General features: G+C 43.9%; 1 protein-coding gene across 1 annotated transcript in view; it reads right to left on the minus strand.

Moving 5' to 3' along the window:
- The window catches only part of sardh (sarcosine dehydrogenase), an 82856-nt gene that overhangs the window by 25751 nt on the left and 34605 nt on the right, over nucleotides 1–22500 (minus strand). The window contains exons 11-17 of the mRNA XM_048259347.1: nucleotides 18115–18205; nucleotides 17646–17787; nucleotides 13195–13278; nucleotides 10121–10234; nucleotides 9645–9783; nucleotides 6922–7035; nucleotides 5246–5393 (exon numbers count right to left, since the gene is read on the minus strand). Coding sequence (XP_048115304.1) covers nucleotides 5246–5393; nucleotides 6922–7035; nucleotides 9645–9783; nucleotides 10121–10234; nucleotides 13195–13278; nucleotides 17646–17787; nucleotides 18115–18205 — 832 coding nt within the window. The remainder of the gene's footprint in view (nucleotides 1–5245; nucleotides 5394–6921; nucleotides 7036–9644; nucleotides 9784–10120; nucleotides 10235–13194; nucleotides 13279–17645; nucleotides 17788–18114; nucleotides 18206–22500) is intronic.

Genomic DNA, 22500 nt, shown 5'->3' on the forward strand with positions numbered 1-22500 from the left:
GCTGGAAGGCACAGGCCATATAACACTTCAACCACACACACACACACACACACACACACACACACATCTTATAGCCTTGACTATGGTGTGCCTGGGGGCCAAAGCCAACACTTCCATCTAACCACAATGCCTGGATGCTATTCAGTCTGCTTTTATGTTCATGCTTATTATTCTACATAAAGTACCCACACTAGCCATGCTTAAGCACATCTTAACTCATCAGCACAGACAGGAGAACTCTCCCTCCCTCCTTCTGTCCCTCCGTCCTTCCCTCCCTCTCTCCCTCCCTCCTTCCACAGTTCACAAACCAAACAGAAATAGGATGTTTACAGATGTGCTCTATATCAAGCCAATGCACCTCACTAAAATGCTGCTTATTTAGCCATTTGAAATGTATTTATTTTTCAGTGAGGTTTTATATGTTAGTGGTGAAAACTAAGACATAACCAGAGCAAAATGTATTTATCCTGTGTATATATACTGTATGTGTGTGTGTGTGTACACATATATATATATATACACACACACACACATATATATATATATATATATATATATATATATGTATGTGTGTGTGTGTGTGTGTGTGTGTGTGTGTGTGTGTGTGTGTGTGTGTGCGCGTGTGGGGATGCATGCATGTGTAGGTCATAATGTTCAATATAGTACATAATAGGGACAGTTGTGTGTGCTTTGTGTTCCATGCAGCGTTATGGCCCCATAAACCCAGAGGCAAATGCTGTTGATGCTAACCTGTTAGTGTTTGTGTGTGTGTGTGTGTTGATGATGCGGACCTGTCAGTGTGACTATTCCTCTCTTTATTGCCAAAGCACTGCATGTAATAGATTCACCTCAACACTCTAGAGGAAGGATAATTGCACTATACACTGATGTAACATTTCTTCTCCATACATTAGTCAAGATTGACTACTCAATCACTTTTAGAAATGCCACACAACGATTCGCTGTGCAGCATAAATAAACAAAACAGCTGGCCTCAGACGCATGTTTTGGATGTTGTACACGGGTAAAAATGAGGCCGCATCGCCCCAGCAGATGTTCACAACAGAATGCATGATAGTGAGGGCCATTAATAGTGGCGCTAATGGCTTTTCCAGGGCTAACTAATACATTAGAGAAGATGTTTGTGTTGACGGCTGCATTTTTCCAGGTGGCAGTGCCATAAATCCGTCATGTGTGGTTCTATATAACACACTCACACACACACACACACATTACACACACACACACGTTTTGAGTACTCTATCCATGGCTTTTGTCACAGACCAAAGCAAGATGTGATAGTCATCGTTTAGCATGAGATTCTCCACTCTCTTCTCCACAGAACACAGAAAACAATAATATGGAGTCAAAATAGGGTCATTAATATTGAGAGGTTGTGTAAAGATGTTCACATGTGTAATAAAGTGTTGCAGCTGTGCAAATGGAGTTCTGAATGTGCAAAGACATTTCGTACCTGTAGAAATATATTTTGTACATGTGTGAAAAAAATATGTACCTGTAGAAATAGTATGTACTTGTGTGAAAGAAATGTGTATCTGTAGAAATGTTTTTTGTACATATGTGGGGGCTTAAATGGGATCTGTAAAAAATTTTTGTACACTTGTGGAAAAAATATGTACCTGCACAATTACTTTGTACATGTGTGAATCTCCTACGCGACGCTACGCGATGCTTTCCTGCGCAACACTGAAAATACGAGCTTGTGAAACTATTTTGCAATGCTTACGGACTTTTGACCCTAATTTTACTGCCTTTCTGAAGAGCCAATCAACACATTGCTTACTGCCAACCAATCAGCATTTCCCACCCAGATTTTGGTGCTAAACAGATTGGCTTCATATCAAAGAGTACTCAGAGCCCGTCTATAATGTTTTATTAGAAATTCTCTTTGATTGGGGTTGCAAAATTATAACTTAATTAAGAGTGACGTTGTAGCTCAATTTATACTGTGATCGCAAAAAGGGTTGAAGCGGAGCCGTAATGTTAACATTAGCTATTCCCATCCACTTTTTAGACTTTAACGTTATAGGTTAGCTTCTACTAGCAGTAATGTTGACGAAATAGTTGAATTATTCATTCCATTTCCGAAAGGGTGATTCAGTGGTGTCATTCATAATTATAAACTGTAATACTGTACACACATTTATGTTTATCTGCTATTATTATTTGATATGAGAACACGTTTATTTTATCACCCTTTGCAAGTCTATAATAATAGCCTAGTGGACGGCAAAAAGACGAATCAAATGAATGGGTTGCAATGGGACATCCACGGCTAGGAGATTATAGTGAGATTTAACCGTAGTAATGCCCTTCCAGGACTGTTGGTTTATTGTTTGGAATACAACAACATCCCATTTTCTTACATAGGTACATTTTGTTTTGTTTTCTTTGTGTTTCGGGAGTATTTCAAGCACGGTTATCTCGTCAGTTTATGAAGCACAGCAGCGGTTGCTATAGCAACCATAGACTGAACAGGACTGTAGACTACCAAGCAAGCGCTTAGGCAAAGTCTATGGCAAAATCTGAATGTAAATGGATAAACCCGTTCAAGCGTTTTCTTTATTTCCTATTTCTTTTAATTCTTTAACTTAAGACATGTAAGAATTAAGCCTACTTATTCGCTGGGCAACGTACAAACTGACGATTTACATTAGCCCTAGCACTATGAGCTACGATAAGCGTCAGCTAGGATAGCTATGGCAGCTAGTTATTATTTCATGTTCTGATATGATATGCTTAACGTTTTGACTGTTACAACTGATAAAAGCATGACAAATAAAGTAACCAAATCGCTTTGCAATATTTTAGTCCAGAAATACTTATCCGTGCTCATTTACAGTAATGTTACAACCCATCTGCCCTTGCTGTTACCTCCAGTTTTAATAACTAGATCTGTGGATTTAGTACCAAAATCTGGTGGTCGGTGGGGAACGCTGATTGGTTGGCAGTAAGCAATGTGTTGATTGGCCCTTCAGAAAGGCAGTAAAATTAGGGTCAAAAGTCCGTAAGCATTGCAAATCAGTTTCACAAGCTCGTACTTTCAATGGTGCGCAGGAAATCATCACGTAGCGTCGCGTAGGAGATTCACACACGTACAAAGTATTTGTGCAGGTACATATTTTTTACACACGTGTACAAAATATTTTTACAGATCCGCATTTCCCCCCCACATATGTACAAAACATTTCTACAAATACACATTTCTTTCACACATGTACAAAACATTTCTACAGGTATGAAATGTCTTTGCACATACAGAACTTCTTTTGCACAGCTGCAAAACTTTATTACACATGTGAACATCTTTACACAAGCTCTCAATATTAAAGACCCTATTTTGACTCATAAACATACAATAACAGCCACCACCAAATGAAGCCGCACTTCTTATTAATGTCCCTGATAAAGCAGAAGACACTCTGGACGGAGGGGAAGGAAAACAAGCAAATATAGTGTGAAAACAGGTCTATTACAGGGCTAGCTTATCAACCGTGAAATTAGCCCTCATGAGGAAGAGAAACTTTTGAGAAATGGTTAGTTGTTTTTACCAAGATGTCTCTGGTAGGTCGGTTATATCGGCAAATAGCTGGGCTCAAAATTGTTCTCACTTTGTCTAAATCTCTCTCTTGGTCATTTTGAGCAATGGTGGGAACACATGTTAGTGACATGTAATTTAAACCTGACAATGTCTCACACACACACACACACACACACACACACACACCTGCTAAACTGTGATGCCTGTCAGATGGCAAACAGCTTTGGCCCAGGTCCCTGGGTTCTATTAATATGATTAAATAGAGAAAGAGGCTGAAAGAGAGAAAGAGAGTGAGAAAGATAGAGCGAGAGATATGGACAGAGAGAGAGAGAAAGGAAAAGATAAGGAAAGAAGAAAGAAAGAGCGAGACAGAGAAAGAAAGGATGAAAGAAAGAAAGAGAGTGAGAGAGAGATGGAGGTTGAAGGAGAGAAGATGCTAACAAGGAAGAGAGAGATAGAGAGAAAGAAGAGGGAGAGAAAGAGAGAAGAGAGAGAGATGGAGGTTGAGGTAGAAGGAGAGAAGATGCTAACAAGGAAGAGAGAGATAGAGAGAAAGAAGAGGGAGAGAAAGAGAGATGGAGGTTGAGGTAGAAGGAGAGAAGATGCTAACAAGGAAGAGAGAGAGAGAGAGAGAGAGAGAGAGAGAGAGAGAGAGAGAGAAGAGAGGTGGTGGTTGAGGTTGAAGAGCAGGAGGACACCGAGGCAAAAACAGCATTCTCAAATAGAAGAAAGAAAACTAGAGTGAGTGTGCAGGTCTGCGTGTGCATTTGTGTCTGCACTCTTACAATGGCACAACTTAGCAAAGGCTTTGAGCACAGAATAGGAGCCTGCCCATTCTACTGCTCCTAATCCTGTGCTTGGAAGTGGAGAGATAGACAGAGAGAGAGAGAGAGAGAGAGAGATAGCTCAGCCTGCACCTTGCTGATGAGAGGGGAGAGGAGTCTTCAAGTTCTACTTTCTTTGATTGCCTTTCAATTCAGGAGATTCTTTTTCTGCTCAGCAGTTTACACAAGGAAAACAGTGTGCAGTGTTCATGCACGTACGTACACACACACACACACACACACACACTTTCATTTTAAAGAGCAACAAAAGGATTAGGATGACTCATCCCACAAAATGACACTTGCAATAAAAGTATTTCTGAAAAGTATTTGCCTGTGGAGCGACAGGGTCATTTGTGTGGCCCAACTGTGGGCCGAGGGAAAAGTGTGTGTGTGTGCGCGTGTGTATGCATGTCTGTGTGTGTGTGTGTGTGTGTGTGGCCCTACAGCGGGCCGAGGGACAAGTCTTGTTGTACTACTGCAGATGATTTCCTATTTTTGTAGGACAATAGAAGACATACAGAACTTTTGTGGGACGACTAAAAAGGGTTGGAGGTTGGTGTGTGTGTGTGTGTGTGTGTGTGTGTGTGTGTGTTTTGTGTGTTAGCATATGTGTGTGTATGCGTGTGTGTGTGTGTGTGTGTGTGTGTGTGTGTGTGTGTGTGTGTGTGTGTGTCTGTGTGTCTGTGTGTGCATGTTTGTGTGTGTGCATGTTTGTGTGTGTGCATGCATGTGTGTGTGCGCATGTGTGTGCATGTCTGTGTGGGTGTGTGTGTGTGTGTGTGTGTGCATGTGTGTGTGTGCATGTGTGTACGTGCATGTATGAATGTGTGTGTGTGTGTGTGTGTGTAATAACTACCTCTTGGGCCCCTGTATGCTGAGCATGCCCATATCTTCAGAGTGGTCGTGTAGGGAGCAGCGGAAACCCTGGTCCTGCAGTACCGTCTGGATGTGACACCAGTTGTGCTGGGCCACACCTCCACCAATGGCAAGGTAATATGCATCACCTGTGCACACAAACACACACTTTAATAAACATCCACAATCACACACATAGAGAGAGACACAGACACACTCTCAGAAGCACAATTATAGTCTCATGACTAAGTGACTAATGACATCAAGGTCTTTCCCTCCCAAACCCACATACATATTTAATATCACCAGAGCTATTTTACACGTACACTCAAAAGCTAATAGACTTGAAGCACACACACAGACAGTTCCATTTACCCCTCATTGTCTGTTTCCATAACAACCCACTTTCAAAGCCTTTCAAAATACACGGGAAGGGCCTTTAAACTTCACACGCACGCTAAAAAATCACACGCACACACATATGCACACACACACACACACACACACACACAGTACTCAGGAAAAGTTGATCCTCCACAACCTTCCATTTGAAACTGTGAGATTTCAAGTCCCTATCTGCATAACCATACTGAACAGACCTCTTGAGGTGTCTGTTAGTCAAATAATATTCAATGAACCTGTTTGGGTATCTATCTGCTTAAACTGCCCTTCCCCAGAAGGGATATCGCTCACACACCATCTCTTCTACAGGTGCGCCTCGGCCACCAAGAAAAAAATAATAAACCAATCTGTCTGACTCAGTCTCTTCAAAATAATGTCAAATGGCATTTTTTGGAGTAATGTAAAATGAAATAAAATACGCTCTGGCTCTCTCTCTCGCTCTCTCTCATCACACCTCCTCGACTGTGTCCTGTGTCTTCTGTCCTCTCCGCTCAGGGGTTCTTTCCTTTTCTTGCTCTCTACATCTTCTTTGTTCAACTTCTCCAGTGCTCTCTCCTCCCCTCCTCTCCTTTCCTCTCTTCCACCTCTCCTCTCTTTGCACTCTCTCCTCTCCTTTCCTCCTCTCCCCCTCTGCTCTTCTCCTCTCCTCTCCTACTTCTCTTCTCCTCCTCCTCCCCTCCTCTCCTCCTACATGTGTGATTCATCAGATCAACATGACAGCTGTTTAATGAAGATCCATTAACAGACCAGAGGCCATTATTCACCCTGACTGCCACACATTAAACAAACCAGCCAAATACTGTAGTGTGTGTGTGTGTGTGTGTGTGTGTGTGTGTGTGTGTGTGTGTGTGTGTGTGTGTGTGTGTGTGTGTGTGTGTGTGTGTGTTTGTGTGCTTACATTTGCAAATTCTTTATATACTCCAGAATAAATTATGATTAAGTTGAAATTATTAGAGACTCCTCAATCACCTTAACCCCTAAACCCTCCAGGTCTCTCCATCTGTGTGTGTGTGTGTGTGTGTGTGTGTGTATGTGTGTTTATTTCTGTACCATTAGATTCTCTCTCTCTCTCTCTCTCTGTTTTTTTCTGTACCATTAGATTCTGTGTATGTGTGTGTGTGTGTGTGTGTGTGTGTATGTGTGTACCATTAGATTCTGTGTGTGTGTGTGTGTGTACCATTAGATTCTGTGTGTGTGTGTGTGTGTGTGTGTGTGTGTGTGTGTGTGTGTACAATTAGATTCTGTGTGTGTGTGTGTGTGTGTGTGTGTGTGTACCATTAGATTCTGGTGCCAGAGGGAGATGAGCAGCGCCTGGTTCCAGTCGGCTGACTGTGAGGTCAGCTTCAGCTCCGCCCTTCCCATTCAGCATGCAGGTGTACACAGTGGAACCTGATTGGACAAACAGAGCTGTCAATCAAACAATCTGGGAGGGGGGTTGTGGCGCAGCAAGTTCAGTGCATCAACAACACTCAATAACAGTTTATGTGATGTGTTAATCAATTAAATTCCCAACAATTTCACAACAGCTAGTTCTGGAGTAGGCCATTCAACTAGCCCGCTTGCTTACGACGAGACTCAGGCTGCGCAGTCGGCACCCGCTTCCTTATTTGGGTTTTGGGTTGCCAGGTTTTAGCCTGAAACAAAACCGTTGAAATTGAAACTAAGTGATCGTGTATGTGTAGGGTGTATTTCATACACAATCTGGCAACCTGAATGGATCAATGATTTTAAAATGAAGTTTGATGGCCATGCAAATTACGGGAGTTTTCCGGGAGAAATAACAAAACGGGAGGGTGCTGGGAGATGACCTTGAAATACGGGAGAAACCCGGGAAAAACGGGAGTGTTGACAGGTATGCCTATTTTAAGGGCACATGCATGGCCACAGGCCTGCAGAAATGAATGCTATGCACACCGATCTACAGACACCCTGTGCACAGATGGAAACATTCAAAGCCTTGATAATATTTGTCCGTTTCCCGGTTTTGTTTATAAAAAATAAAATTTAGTAGCCTATATAGTACATCTACATGCAATATCTTTACAACAACAACGCCTAATTACGACCTATTAATTTGTACAACTTTATACAGCCTTATAAAGGCTAAAGTTACCGTTAGTCTTGTTCCAATTTACCATTGTGTATGGCTTTAAACATCGTGTGCGCTTTAACATCAGCCTATAAGCATTATTCCACCTGCGCTAAGGTTTTGACAAGCAGCACAATTTTGCCTACCTTGTTGTAGCCCATCTGAAATAACTCCAAACTTTGCTATGCTCCCTCCATCATTTCGTTGTTTTCAAAAAACGTTTTATATCCATGATGGCCTTAAAGTCTTGAGTTTGTGAATTCCTTAAATAAGCTTATTATGTGCTGTTAACAGCAACCATAGACAGTAAAAGAAAGCAGCCAGTAGCCTTCGCTACAATTTCTGTAGTTTTCTGTAGTTCTGTAGTATTCTCTCTCCTGCTCAAACAAAAGTTGTTTGGCATTAAGTTGATGATAATGTGTTTACAAGCTCTACTTTACATAAAATAAATATTGTAAATAGCCTACGGTCATGCAGTTAATGGGATACTGTGCAGAGTTGGAAAGTTAGGTCAACTGTTTCTCGTTGTTGAGTAGCTTACACCTGCAGGAGCACTTGCTTGGGCGCCTGTGTTGCGCAATGCACTTTGCTCCTCTCATCTATATGATGCAGTTTCCATTTCTCCAAACCATACATAATTACAAGGACAAATATTGCTACACGAGGGAAATCAGTGTGGTGTCCGATGTGAAAAAACAGGTATAAATCTAGCGAACACATTCCACGAATCACGGATGTGTTGATGACATAAATTAGGAAATACAGTATTAGGACTTAATGAGACGTGATGTTGAACTGCATGCAGATGCCATTTAACCCAAATGTCCCAGCAGCAGCACGGGAGAGGAGAGCTTATCTGACAGATCTGCATTGTCTATAGTGAGGTAATGTTACAGTAGATTACATTGCAAAAATATCACCATGCATTCATAACCTCGTGATTCAGTGAGAGTGATCCCAAAACTTCGGAAAGTGAAATTTCTGTATTACATTTTGTCAAGAGGAAAAATCAATAGCAAACTGTTTCCAACCGACTATAGTGCTGTGAACCGTTCCTGGCTGCGCCTGGCAAATCCGCCATCATAATAGAAATCCGCTATGGAATAAGCGTGCCTGTTGTTAAAGGGAATGTGAGATGCCGCTCTGATTGGTTTATTGCACGTTACGCCCAAACCACACCCATGAGTAATGTAGCTACTACAGACCACACCCATGAGTAATGTAGCTACTACAGACCACACCCATGAGTAATGTAGCTACAGACCACACCCATGAGTAATGTAGCTACAGACCACCCCCATGAGTAATGTAGCTACTACAGACCACACCCATGAGTAATGTAGCTGCTACAGACCACACCCATGAGTAATGTAGCTACTACAGACCACACCCATGAGTAATGTAGCTACTACAGACCACACCCATGAGTAATGTAGCTACTACAGACCACACCCATGAGTAATGTAGCTACAGACCACACCCATGAGTAATGTAGCTACTACAGACCACACCCATGAGTAATGTAGCTACTACAGACCACACCCATGAGTAATGTAGCTACTCCACCCCATTATAGATTTGCGTCGGGCGCAACAGTCATTATCCCGCCGGTAAAATAGAAACAGCGCCCAAGATCCGCCCACAAAGCGATTTGCGCAAAGTCAATTGCGCTGGAGTGGTAGATAGAGCCCTGTGTGTGCATGTGTGTGTGTCTATGTGTGTGTGTGTGTGTGTGTCATCAGTGCAATGGTGAGGAAGGTTATAGTCCTTGGGGCCCAAGGAAATTTCAAAGGGATGCAAGAATTAATCAAACATGGTGTGTATTGCTGGTGTGGGGGTGTGTATGTGCCTGCATGCCTGTGCTCGCCCTTGCCACAGGTGTGTGTGTTCTCACTTGATTTAAGCTTACCAGGGGCTTTGTTGACGTCTGCTGTGAACAGCCAATCAGCGGCCTTCTTTGCATCTGGGCCAGTCAAGAAGAACTTGCCAAAGTAGGACATGTTAAAGACAGCTACTCCATTTCTGCAGGTCAAACACTCATCCTTAATCTGAAACACACACACACACAGACACACACACACACAGATAACAACGTCACCAACAACGCATCTATTTCTCCTGGGAACATACCGGTACTCATCCTTCAATCTGAAACAACACACATAAACTTAGATACTAACAGACTAACATACAAACTAACAACAGCTATTATTTTCTCTTTCTCTCTCATATACACACACAGAGACACATTAGTATTTCACAAAAGAGTTTATGACTGTCCACTGCCATCAACTTTCTTATTCAACACATCTTTATACATAAATAAAATAACTACTGACACTACTTAGTACACACAAACATGGACACACACACACACTCACTTACCACTTCATGATGAGGGGGGAAGTCAAAAGTGTACTCTTTTCCAAGCAGCTTGTTGTATTTGTAGTCCGAGTTTTTGGGAAGCTCATATGCTCCATAGTAGTCATAGTCCAAAACCTTGAAACACACACACACACACACACACACACACACACACACACACACACACACACTCAGTAAAGAACAACCAGATGACTCGTGCCTTAAAGAAAAGCTTGAAATGAAATACTTAAATTCATTGAGCATCACCGTTTGGCAGTATATGATAAAAAGTAATGATCCAGCCAATGCTCCTGTCTAGCTCTTTATTGATATAATTGATATCCATAGCATAACCATCCTGCATAACTGTGTCATAAATTATACTATAAATAATTTTTTGGTTCTTAAATAATAGGGCAGTTCCAGCGTTATGGATGTGACAATTGGACTCATATTGGTAAACAAAACCCATTAACCTTTAAAAGGTGTAGGTTTTTGAACATTCTAAGTTCCGCAACAATTGAAGGTTCTAAAATTCTATGTTGAATTCAATAAACCCAGATATTCTTTAGAATGTTAATTTCCCAACATTCCCATCACACCGGTGTGACGGTACTCCTTTAAGGGTTAGAGTGGGGGCAAAATTAGTATCAGTGAATTAATTTGCATACATTTTAATGTAACCTCTGTCCTCTGAATACTGAGAAATCCTCAAATTGCATATGATCAATTTCATCCTAAGAATACAAGCCATTTTATCAGCGTTATGGATGTGACATGAAATGGACACACTTTTGTGAGAGATTACAGGTTTTCTACAAACTCTGTGAATTTTGAAGGAAACTACCGAAACTATGATATATGTAGCATGAAGGAGACTTGAATGAACACAAAAAAGTGTGTTTTTGAAACTATCGCCATTTTAAGTAATGCATTATGTAGGAAAAAACTGGCGTTATGGATGTGACGGGTTTCATCGCTATGGATGTGACGGTCTGAACCAGTCCCTCGACAAACTACATAAAACACATAATTAAGTAGTGAATTTTGATATGAAACAATTGAAATAGTAATCATGAAAAACTAGCAATGAAAGTATTGCTTCCTCAGTGCCCACTAAGATCCACAGGAGGGAGTCAGGACAACAAGTCATTTAAAATATAAAAAAAGAATGAATTTTTTTCTTTTACCGTCATCAATTTTGGTCAGTGATTCCCGGGTTACTGAAACACCAGGGAACATGATACTTGGTGGCCACTCCCCTAAATAACTAGCCCTACCTGAACCGTTGCACCCAAGATGACAAAATATTTATGGTATGTTAGTCTCAAGAGCCCGCATTAACCTAACCCATACCCACTCATTTGTGATTTGCACCCATAAAGTACATGCACGCGCACGTGCACACATGCACACACACAAACACACACGCACGCACAGTCGCACACATACAGACAGGCAAGCACACACACACATAAACACATACAGACAGGCAAGCACACACACAGACACACACACACCCACATGAATGCAGACATATAAACACACACACACATAAACACACAAACACAGGCACGCATACGCACATGCGCACATGCACACACACAGACACACAGACACACTCTTATAAACAAAAGCAAACTCACATACTGTATACACACACTCATTTACATGCACATGAGCTGCAGGAGTAGGAGATGGAGACAAATTGACAAGCGTGATTTATGTTTGCGAAGAGAATATGCAGGACTGAGAGGCGGTCATATTTTGTACCGCTTATGCGGTACATCTAGTTTATTGCTGCCGCATTTATGTTACTCTGTGGGTATTAGCTACAGAGGACCTGACACTTCAAATGCTGGCATATCGCGTCATTTAAAATGAAACTGTGTTAAGCAGACATGAACGGCAGGCTGAACAAATCTGCAACAGAAGGAGGTTGCTATGTTAACTCCAGCTGCAAAGTCAGCCATCTTCACCAGCTAACACGATAATCCAGTTACTGTACAACAACAGTATGACAGTTACGGGAAGATAATCGCCAGATTTTCAGATTTTATTAGGCCACTTGAAAATAGGCTATGGCTAGGCTAATCACTGGAGGTATTTTAATATTATGTTTGTTTTGCTAATGCTTAGGCGAGGCCTCCCTGTGGTTTTGATCAACCTAATAATCTTTGAAATGTCAATTGTAAACACTAATGTGAAATGCATTGAAACTGACATGCCACCAGAACAGACGTTTTATCGGCTTTGAGGTATAATAAAGTCTCCAGTCTTGTAAATTTACATAATGTAACATCCATAACGTCACATCCATAATGCACCATTAAAGGTTTTAAAAGTAAGAAAGGGGCACAATTTGGTCATCACACTTTACATTGATATAAATCAGCTTTGCACAGACACTATGGACATTGTCGCATCAACACTGTATGTGTAGCATAAACTTTTCCTGTAAAACGTTATGGATGTGACATGGCCATGGAACTTGCTGACTTAAAAACAAAAGCCTTATAAATGTAAGGAGTTGCGATCTTAAAGGCAAGCTGAGCATAGACATTGCTCTACCATTCCCTTGTCAATGTGGAATTTGTCAAATTACACAATTTGTTTGAACCTTGGGTCCATTTATCCACTTTTTAAATATGTATATTACCATGTGAAAAATGTTGTTTCTGGTATGGTTGCACACCATATTTATGATGTGAAAAGAGTGTCATTCTCCATCAAATTCAATCAGATCAGTTACAAACAATAAATAAATAAAATATAGACCAAAATGAAGATTTTAACAACAGTTCTATTTGCGTATGCACAACTTTTTTTTCCATGGTAAGGATGACCTTTGCATGGAATTGCCCAATACTGCATATACAGTAATGTGGATGGTATGACGATTCAGTATAACTCTATTATAAATAATACTGTTACCATGACCATATTGCATAATTCTTTGACGATAGAAATTATTTGGTTGGCTAAACCTGCATAATGGTTGGATAAACCTGCATAATAGCTTTAATTATATAGATCGTGTTCATGGTATGACCATGCTGCATAACTGATTCTCATGTTTAGTGCAATGGACTCACCGGAGCAGGTCCTTCTCTGTTGAACCAACCAGGTCTCTCCCACCCATGCCTCTCCTGGAACACACAGCCCTGGTCCTGCAGGACCTACAACACACAAGACGCAATCACCATCATCACAATCATCATCATCATCATCATCATTACACAGCCCTGGTCCTGCAGGACCTACAACACACAGGACGCAATCATCATCATAATCATCATCATCATCATCTTTATCATCATCATTACATCATTGGTCTTTCAGAAGCTACAATACACAGGATAAAACCATCATCATCATCATCATCATCATCCTCATTGTTGTGTAACATATATTACTGTATGTCATCACTATCATCATTATCATCTTTATCACAATTTTCACACAAAGCTGGCAGATCATCATCATCCTCATCTTCCTCCTCGCCACCACCAGAGAACATTATGATCATTCCTGCTGCTAAGGGATGATTCACACACAAACACACACACACACACACACACACACACACACAGCTGAGTCATCACGGTTACAAAAGCAAGACCCATCACAGCTGCCCTGCTCCTCTTCCTCCTTCTCCTCCTCCTCTTCCTCATAACATAAAGATATTATCTGGCATGAGCCACACATACACATGGATGTCCCACAACAGCAGCAGCAGCACCACATCACCATGGCTACCTTATCTCTCTCACGGTGTTCTGCATCACAGCAATTACTGTATGCTCAATTGTCTCATGATTACGACATTGGTCCATATCCACAAATCAGCATCACATCTGGCCCACGCCTCAGTGCTTCAGCAGGCGAGCTGTTCTGGTGGATCAAAGCAGGGCTGCAACTAATGATTACTTTCATTCTTAATTAATCATCAACTGATGAATCAATTGTTGCAGCTCTAAATCAAGAAGGCGTAGTGGTAGTGATCCAGAGAAGATCAACTCTACCCGTGGCTGACAAAACAAACAAACCAAAAGACATTTAGCACACTGATATTTTCATGCTCCGAAAATGTTTCCATCACAGAGTCTTTGTCAGGCAACGTCTGGGGAATAGAATACCAGTGTGTGTAAACTTTGATTTCAATGCAGTCTTTGTTGCTCTTGCGTCTGGAGTCTGGACCCTACTGTGGCAATTCAATAGAAACCGAACCAGAAGTTACGTCAATCAGTGATTGACCCCAGCACTGACCCCCAGGTAAGTGTGACGAACCTTCACGCCCCAACCTGCGGTGTTAAACACAGACAGACTCGTCGTCAGAGCCTGATAAGCAGCAGCGATGACCTTTCAGCTCTCTATTCAGAGTGTGAGTCAGGCCATCCATTCATACACTAAAGAGAGCGAGGCTCTTAAATGGCCCTTCTGTGAATGAACTACCAGCCAACAAAGCCAAAAGGGATTGATTCATCATTTGCTTACCGAAAAGAGCAGTCACATGAATCCATTTCCCTTTTCATTTTAAAGGCTTGGCAAAAACACACACTCAAAAAGCATGACACACACACACACACACACACACACACACACACACACACACACACACACACACACACACACACACACACACACACACAGGCACAGGCACAGAGGCACATACACACAGGCATGCACACACACGCACAGACACCAAAAAAAATGGATCACCACAGTTTTGTTCCTCTTCCCAGAATCCTTGAGAATAGCGCAGTCCCATAAATAAACACTATCCCAGCATGCACCACACCCCCCACCCACACCACACCATTGGCCTCTTAGGCCTGGGGAGGCGTGGTTGCTAGGCGATCACTAGGCGAAGCTCTGGACCGAAGCTCCACTGGACAGAGCATGGTCCGAGTAAATAAAAAAAGAAGGGAAAAAAAAAGAGCTCCCCAATCTGTCCTCTGCATCACGAGTCTGCCTCTCAGCCACTGAACCCTGTTATTTAACGCATGTGTAATGACAATAATAATGTCGTGTGATCACATTTTCTAAAAATAATGTGGTTGTTGCCATGCCGATGAGGAGGCTTTGCCGTTGAGGAGCACTTTAGCTCTGTTGATAATGCAGCTCAATCCAGCCATTAGCGTGGCGAGTAGGAACCAGCGCTAATTAATGGCAAACTGTTTTATTTAATAACGAACTTACACTTACACTGACAAAACTACAGTACATCTCAAGGCTCAAGTGGGGCACACGTGTACAGGTGTGTGTGTGTGTGGACACTTAAGAGAGGCAGACAGACACAGAGACAAACTGTGTGTGAGAGAGAGAGAGAGAGAGAGAGAGAAAGGGGGGAGAGATTGTCTCTTTGCCTAATGGATAAGTTGATGAGCATGTATTTGTGCACAAGTATCATAATGTGTGCATGGTTGCACATGTGAGTGTGTGTGTGTGTGTGTGTGTAGGTGTGTATGTGTGTATGTTTGTTTGTGTGTGTGTGTGTGTGTGTACTGAATGTGTGTGTATGTGAGAGAGTGTGTGTGTGTGTGTGTGTGTGTGTATATATGTGCGTGTGTGTGTGTGTGTGTGTGTGTGTGTGTGTACTGTATGTGTATGTGAGAGAGTTTGTGTGTGTGTGTGTGTGTGTGTGTGTGAGAGTGTGTCTGTTTGTCTGTGTGAGTGGGAACACGCCTACTGTATACTTCTCCTAAGCACTCACTTCAATCAGACAGAGTAACCCCAAGAGCGGACGAGCGTGTTTCTTGCTGCTGCTCGGGGCAAGAGATGAAATATTCAGTCGGGGCGTCTCATCCTCAGCCCCCTCAACGCAGCTTCTAGGGGCAGCACTTGTCGTCCTAATTAAGCTTGTGTCGCCGGGGCGTCTTTATTTCGGACCATCTTTAATTCAGCAAAGCCATTACCCAGAAGGCCGAGCTGGCGGCCAGATTAACGACGCAACCGCGCTCAGCTCAGCTTAGCTGGCTGCCTGGCTGGCTCAGGCGGGTATTTCTGGAGCCACTTAAGCAGCCATGTTTTTTTTCCAGCAGTAGCTTAGCAACAAGTGCCAGGGTGCTCTTGTACAAAATGTTTGCAATCACACACACACACACACACACACACCCAGACACACACACACACACACACACACACACGTGCTCATTTGTGATTGCTTGCTGTATTACTAAGAGTGGAGTGAGTGTTTTTCAACTTTGCTCTAATCATCATATAGAGATAACACAGAACAGAGCCGATTATTTAACAGGCAATAGTTGGCCAACGTGGTGATGATGCCTAATGTAGACTTCACACACACACACACACACTAGTTGACTAGTTGGCCAACGTGGTGACAATGCCTAATGTAGACTTCACAGAGACAAGACAAGAGTGGAATATAGCAAGTGGAGAAGAAAGACAAGTGAGAGACAGACTCTGAAATAACTCCATGAACAGATATTCTATAAAAAGAATGTACAAAAGGATACCATGAGAAACCGTAAAAAAGTATAATATGCAGTGCAGACATAGATAGATAGATAGATAGATAGATAGATAGATAGATAGATAGATAGATAGATAGATAGATAGATAGATAGATAGATAGATAGAGAGAGAGAGAGAGAGAGAGGATGAGACAGAGGTTGTTGTAGGCTTTTGTCTGGCCATTTGAATGGCCATCATTCACTCCATTAGAGAGCAACACACTGGCTCTGACAGATTAATAGGACAAATGCTCTTCAAGCAGGAAAGGTGCCCCCACAGCAATTACAACACTACACCTCCCTCCCTCCCTCCCTCCTACACACACTCTCTCTCTCGCTTACTCTCTCTCTGTCCCTACTTCTCTCCCTTCCTGTCCGTCCTTCACTTTTTCTCTCTTTCTGTCTCTCTCTCTCTCTAACTTTTCCAACTGTACTCCCTGCTGGATGGGATGGATGAGTTAAACAGGAGTGGGTTTAGAGAGCTGATAGTGGAGGGTGGAGATCTGTAGTGGGATGGGATGGGTTGGGTAGTGGGAGATCTGTAGTGGGATGGGTTGGGTAGTGGGAGATCTGTAGAGGGATGGGATGGGTTGGGTTGGGTAGTGGGAGATCTGTAGTGGGATGGGTTGGGTAGTGGGAGATCTGTATTGGGATGGGATGGGTTGGGTAGTGGGAGATCTGTAGTGGGATGGGTTGGGTTGGGTAGTGGGAGATCTGTATAGGGATGGGATGGGTTGGGTAGTGGGAGATCTCTTTAGGGATGGGATGGGATAGCCTGGGTGTTCCCATGCTGCCTTGCGCGCGATTTGATTCACGCTGCTAAGGCAGCCTGGAGACCATGGAGCAAATTTTCGCCTGAGATAGGGAACCAATCACAGAACAGGTGGGAAAGCAAGACGATGATGAGCTATGCACAGACGATTTGATAGACATCCGTGGGCACCCAATAAACGGATCTGGGCATTTTTTCAAATACGGTGAAAATTAACGCTTGGTTCCCAGACCACGTCTCATTGAGAAGTGGTGGCGCTAGCCAGGCTAGGGATGGGATGGGTTGGGTAGCAGACCTGGTGGAAGGGGTCCCTCCTCATGTTGCGGCTGGCCAGCGGCTCGTCGAAGGGGAACACCACTGAGTAGTTCTTGGCGTAGGACTCGTGGCTCCGCTCTCGGATCCAGCGGTTGTTATTGGTCAGCGAGTGGTGGAACCGCCTGGGGACCAGAGCAAGAGACGCTTAGAGAAGAGGCACATGCAAACACACACACACACAGAGTACACACAGAGTACACACACATGCACGCATGCACGCACGCACGCACACACGCACACACACACACACACACACACACGTGCACACTCACGCACACACACGTTACACACACACACACACACAGAGTACACACACATGCACGCACGCACGCACGCACACAGGTTACACACACACACACACACACACACACACACACACGCCGCGCGCAACACACTCACACGCACGCACACACACACGCACACTCTAGAGATGTGTAGAGGACAGTCACCTGATGTCATAGCCGTACATGTCCTTTTCTGGGCGTCCGTGGATGATCCAGTGAGCCAGCTCTCTCCCACAGCCTCCTCCGAGCATCATCCCTAAAGGAGCAGTAAACAAGCCGTCAATCAATCAATCACACTGACATCCGACAGCCATCAATCACATGCTTCCGTCTGACTGGCATTAATCCTTCAGCGTCAGCTGCATCTGACAACAAATGTCTCTGTCGGACATGGGAGGGTTCGCACTCTTCAAAGAGCCAATCAAACTCATCAGATGGGTGACAAACAGCAGTTTGTAAGTTCTCCATGACAACAACACAGTGTGTCATGAGCAGAACGCTGATAGCAGAAATACAAATCAGTTCCATTTATTACAGGAAAGAATAAGAACAGTTAGACACAGGTTTGTTGTTGTATAATTTAACAAAATATTAAATATTCACATGGCCATGAATCAATATTGTGAGGGTCATTAGCAACATTGTAGTGTAATCAGGTGATGTGAAGTTATATTCCACACACACACACACACACACACACCTCTAGGTACGTGTAGTTTGTAAAAGCCCTCAGAAGAAATTCATTGTCCACATGTGAACACTTAGGAATCTGGCATGGGCTCTAATGTGCTCGGTTCACCTGTGCAAATGAGTCTCGTTTCTCTCATCAGACAAAGCACAGCGACCCTGAAGTGCATTATAGTAGCACTCACACCAGGACTGCTGGGAGGGGAGCTTTGGCAAACACACACACAAACACACACACACACACACACCAAAACCATCAACAGCAAAATGAGTCTCAATTAAGTAAATTCTTGGAGTTTGTTTTAAGAGTCATTTGCTACTCTGAAGATATTATGGGAAAGCATAGCCGACTTTACTCATATGGCACAATTGGAACGCACTGCTTTGAAATCAGCAGAGGAGAAAAACAGAAAAATAAGACTGTTAAAAGGCAGAGTGCATTAAAGGGTAGTGCATCATGTAGTGACTGGGAACACACATACTATAGGTTAGAGTTCTTTCATATGTTATAGAGTTCACACATACTATAGGTTAGAGTTCTTTCATATGTTATAGAGTTCACACATACTATAGGTTAGAGTTCTTTCATTTGTTCTACTTCATCTCAAGATGCAAAACAAAGGTGATCTCCATCACAGTTCACACGGTTGACCTCGCTCATTCAGACCTCACTGTCCCTGACTATAGGTGACCCTACCTCATATCACACTCATTCAGACGTTACGCTCAATTGTCCAGGCAGACCTCAGCATCAGTCACATTTACTGATACTGCCAGCAACATGTCATCAACTTGTCAATAACGATTATTTGATAAACATAAAAGTTAACGACTCCAACACATCAGGTATGTTTCTAGTGTTGCTTTCATTCTTTACTCTGTTTTTGTCATGGCCTTTCTAAACAGCTTTTTTTTTATTCAATGCACACATCCACAGTGTGAGAGACCTGAGGAGCAGTGGAACACAAAGTAAAACTCCTGATTCTGTCACTGCTCTCTGTGCAGGTGAGGGAGAGTTGGAAATAGCTACGCTGTGGGAAAAGGGGGAAACTAATGATTGGCCTGACAGCATTGTTATAATTCCATCCTTTCAAAATGTCTGCCCACCGCAGGAGAGTGGGTGGACAGGCCGGAGGGACACGGACGGATGGGACAAGAAGAGAGGAAGAGGAAGAGGAGGAGGAAGAGGGGGAGGAGAGAACGTCACAGAGGTGATGAGAAGGGGAGGAGAGGAGGGGAGGAAGAGGAGGGGAGGGGAGGAAGGGAGGGGAGAAGAGGAGAAGAGGAAAGGAGAAGAGGGGAGGGGAGGAGAAGAGGGGAGGGAAGAGGAGGGGAGAAGAGGAGAGGAGAAGAGGGAGGAGGAGAGGAGAAGAGGGGAGGAGAGGAGAGGAGAAGAGGGGAGGAGAGGAGAGGAGGAGTGGTGGAAAAAAATAGAGAATGAGAGGGGAGGGGAGGAAGAGGAGGGGAGGAAGAGGAGAGGAGGAGGGGAGGGGAGGAAGAGGAGGGGAGGAAGATGAGGGGAGGGGAGGGAGAGGAGGGAGGAGGAGGGGAGGAAGAGGAGGGGAGGGGAGGAAGAGGAGGGGAGGAAGATGAGGGGAGGGGAGGAAGAGGAGGGGAGGAGAGGAGAAGAGGGGAGGGGAGGAAGATGAGGGGAGGGGAGGAAGAGGAGGGGAGGAGAGGAGAAGAGGGGAGGGGAGGAGGGGAGAAAGAGGAGGGGAGGAGGAGTGGTGGGAAAAAAATAGAGAATGAGAGGGGAGGGGAGGGGAGGAGAGGAGGAGACGTGAATGTGACAGAGCAGCAGGGTGACACTAAAAAAGAAAGAGGATTAGTGGAGGAGGAGAGCTGCAGCATAAAGCTAATTTGGACAGAGGACAGGACAGATGAAAGGAGAGGAGGGAAGGAGAAGAGGGGAGGAGAGAGGAGAGGAAAGGAGAGGAGAGGAGAGAAGAGGAGAGGAGAGGAGAGAAGAGGGGAGGAGAGAAGAGGGGAGGAGAGAAGAGGGGAGGAGACAGGAGCAGAGATGAGATTAGGGGAGGAGAGAGGAGAGGAGAGAGGAGGAGAGAGGAGAGGAGAGAGGAGAGGATGAGGGAGGAGAGAGGAGAGGAGAGGAGAGAGGAGGAGAGAGAGGAGAGGGAGACAGACAGAGCGAGGGAGGGATGCCGAGGAAAGAACAGTCAGCAAGAGGACAGGGGAAAGTATGAGGTATGGATGGAGAGAGAGGGAAAGAGAGGAGAGAGGGATGGAGAGAGGGAAAGAGAGGAAAGCGAGTGTGGACGGAGGAAGATGAGTGTCACTAATATGCTGTCCGTCCACAATGCCCGCTGGCTAAAAAAAACTGGAGGGGCTAACCTACGGCAATCTCCCTCTCTCTGTCCATCTTGCTCTCTTCTTTTCATTCTTTTTCTATCCCCCTGTATCTCATGCCTCTCTTTCGCTCTCTCTCTCTCTCCCTCTGTTCTCTGTTCTTGCCCCTCTCCAAAGGACGCTGGGCTCGTTAGTGGGCAGATGAGCTCGTTAACATGGAGATCCTACTCCAGGCCTGCTGACTAATTGCAGCCCACATGTCCCAATGCAGTGTGTGCGTGTGTGTGTGTGTGTGTGTGTGTGTGTGAGAGAGAGACAAGAGTGTGCAGTGTGTGTGTGTCCCAAAACATGTCCCTGCATCACAATGTGTCCCACTACGCACACGCACACACACACACACACATTCAGACAGACACACACACACACAAACTGTCATTTCTGTGGCAGAAGAGCCTCTGCATCTTGCGGACGTCATTGTAGAGAAGAACCCCACACACACTTCACCCATCACATCGGACTCAGGGGACAGATTGGGTAACTGCCAATTATCTCCCACTGGCTCCCTCTACCAGACACCCCACACACACACCCCCCCCTTTCTCACTCCTACTGCACTACTCTACTCAGAGTCTGGTGTGTGTGTGTGCGTGTGTGTGAGTGTGTGATGATGTGCACGATCACATATGATGATGAGAGCCACAGCTCATAGGGCAAGCACAGGAACGGGAGACCGGCAGCACGCTTCAGGAGGTACTCTGCCTTTGACCACACACACACACACACACAGACACACACAATAGGATTCAGAGATGGTCTTCTAAGAGCTATAATCCCACCAGGAGACTGGCACACACTTCAGGTGTGGGCTCCCTATGTGGTCACCACACCTGAACACACACACACACACACACACACACACACACAATAGGATCCAGAGATGGTCCATATAGAGCTATGCCTATGCTGTGCCTTTGGTGTCCACCACCAGGAGTTGTGTGTGTCCACCACTAGGGGCAGTGTGATGGCCTGGACACTCTGAAGCTATGATGCAAAGACTTGCAACATGGTATGCTGTAAATTCACAGGGAGAAACAAGTGAAGACAGACCTTTAAGACACCTGACCACAAACACACACTCACACACTCTTACAGTTTGATTCAGAGAGAGTCTCCTCACAGCTACAACCCTACCAGTGATATAAGCTGTTTCTCAGTTACAACAACAAAGCTAACCAGGGGTTCTATTCCCAGAATGCATTTGGAGAGATATAAATGAAAATGAAATGGACTAAAGTGCTAAATCACCACACAGAATAGAATGGCTGGTCTGTCATCTTTCAAGGGGCTAGGAGTCAGATTCTGCAGGATCAGAGTCAAACACACTAGAATGTTCATGATGACACTCACATTGCATTTGATACAGTGCCTCTTAATGTACAAAGGAATACTATGAGACTATACTATGAGTATTGTCCGAAGCTAACTGTATTTGACAGCTGGTCAACAAAGAACTTTGACCTTTTTGACATTACGTCAAAGCGACTACTTTTTCAAATTCTG

Source organism: Alosa alosa, chromosome 12 (genome assembly GCF_017589495.1).
Source record: "Alosa alosa isolate M-15738 ecotype Scorff River chromosome 12, AALO_Geno_1.1, whole genome shotgun sequence".
NCBI lineage: Eukaryota > Metazoa > Chordata > Actinopteri > Clupeiformes > Clupeidae > Alosa > Alosa alosa.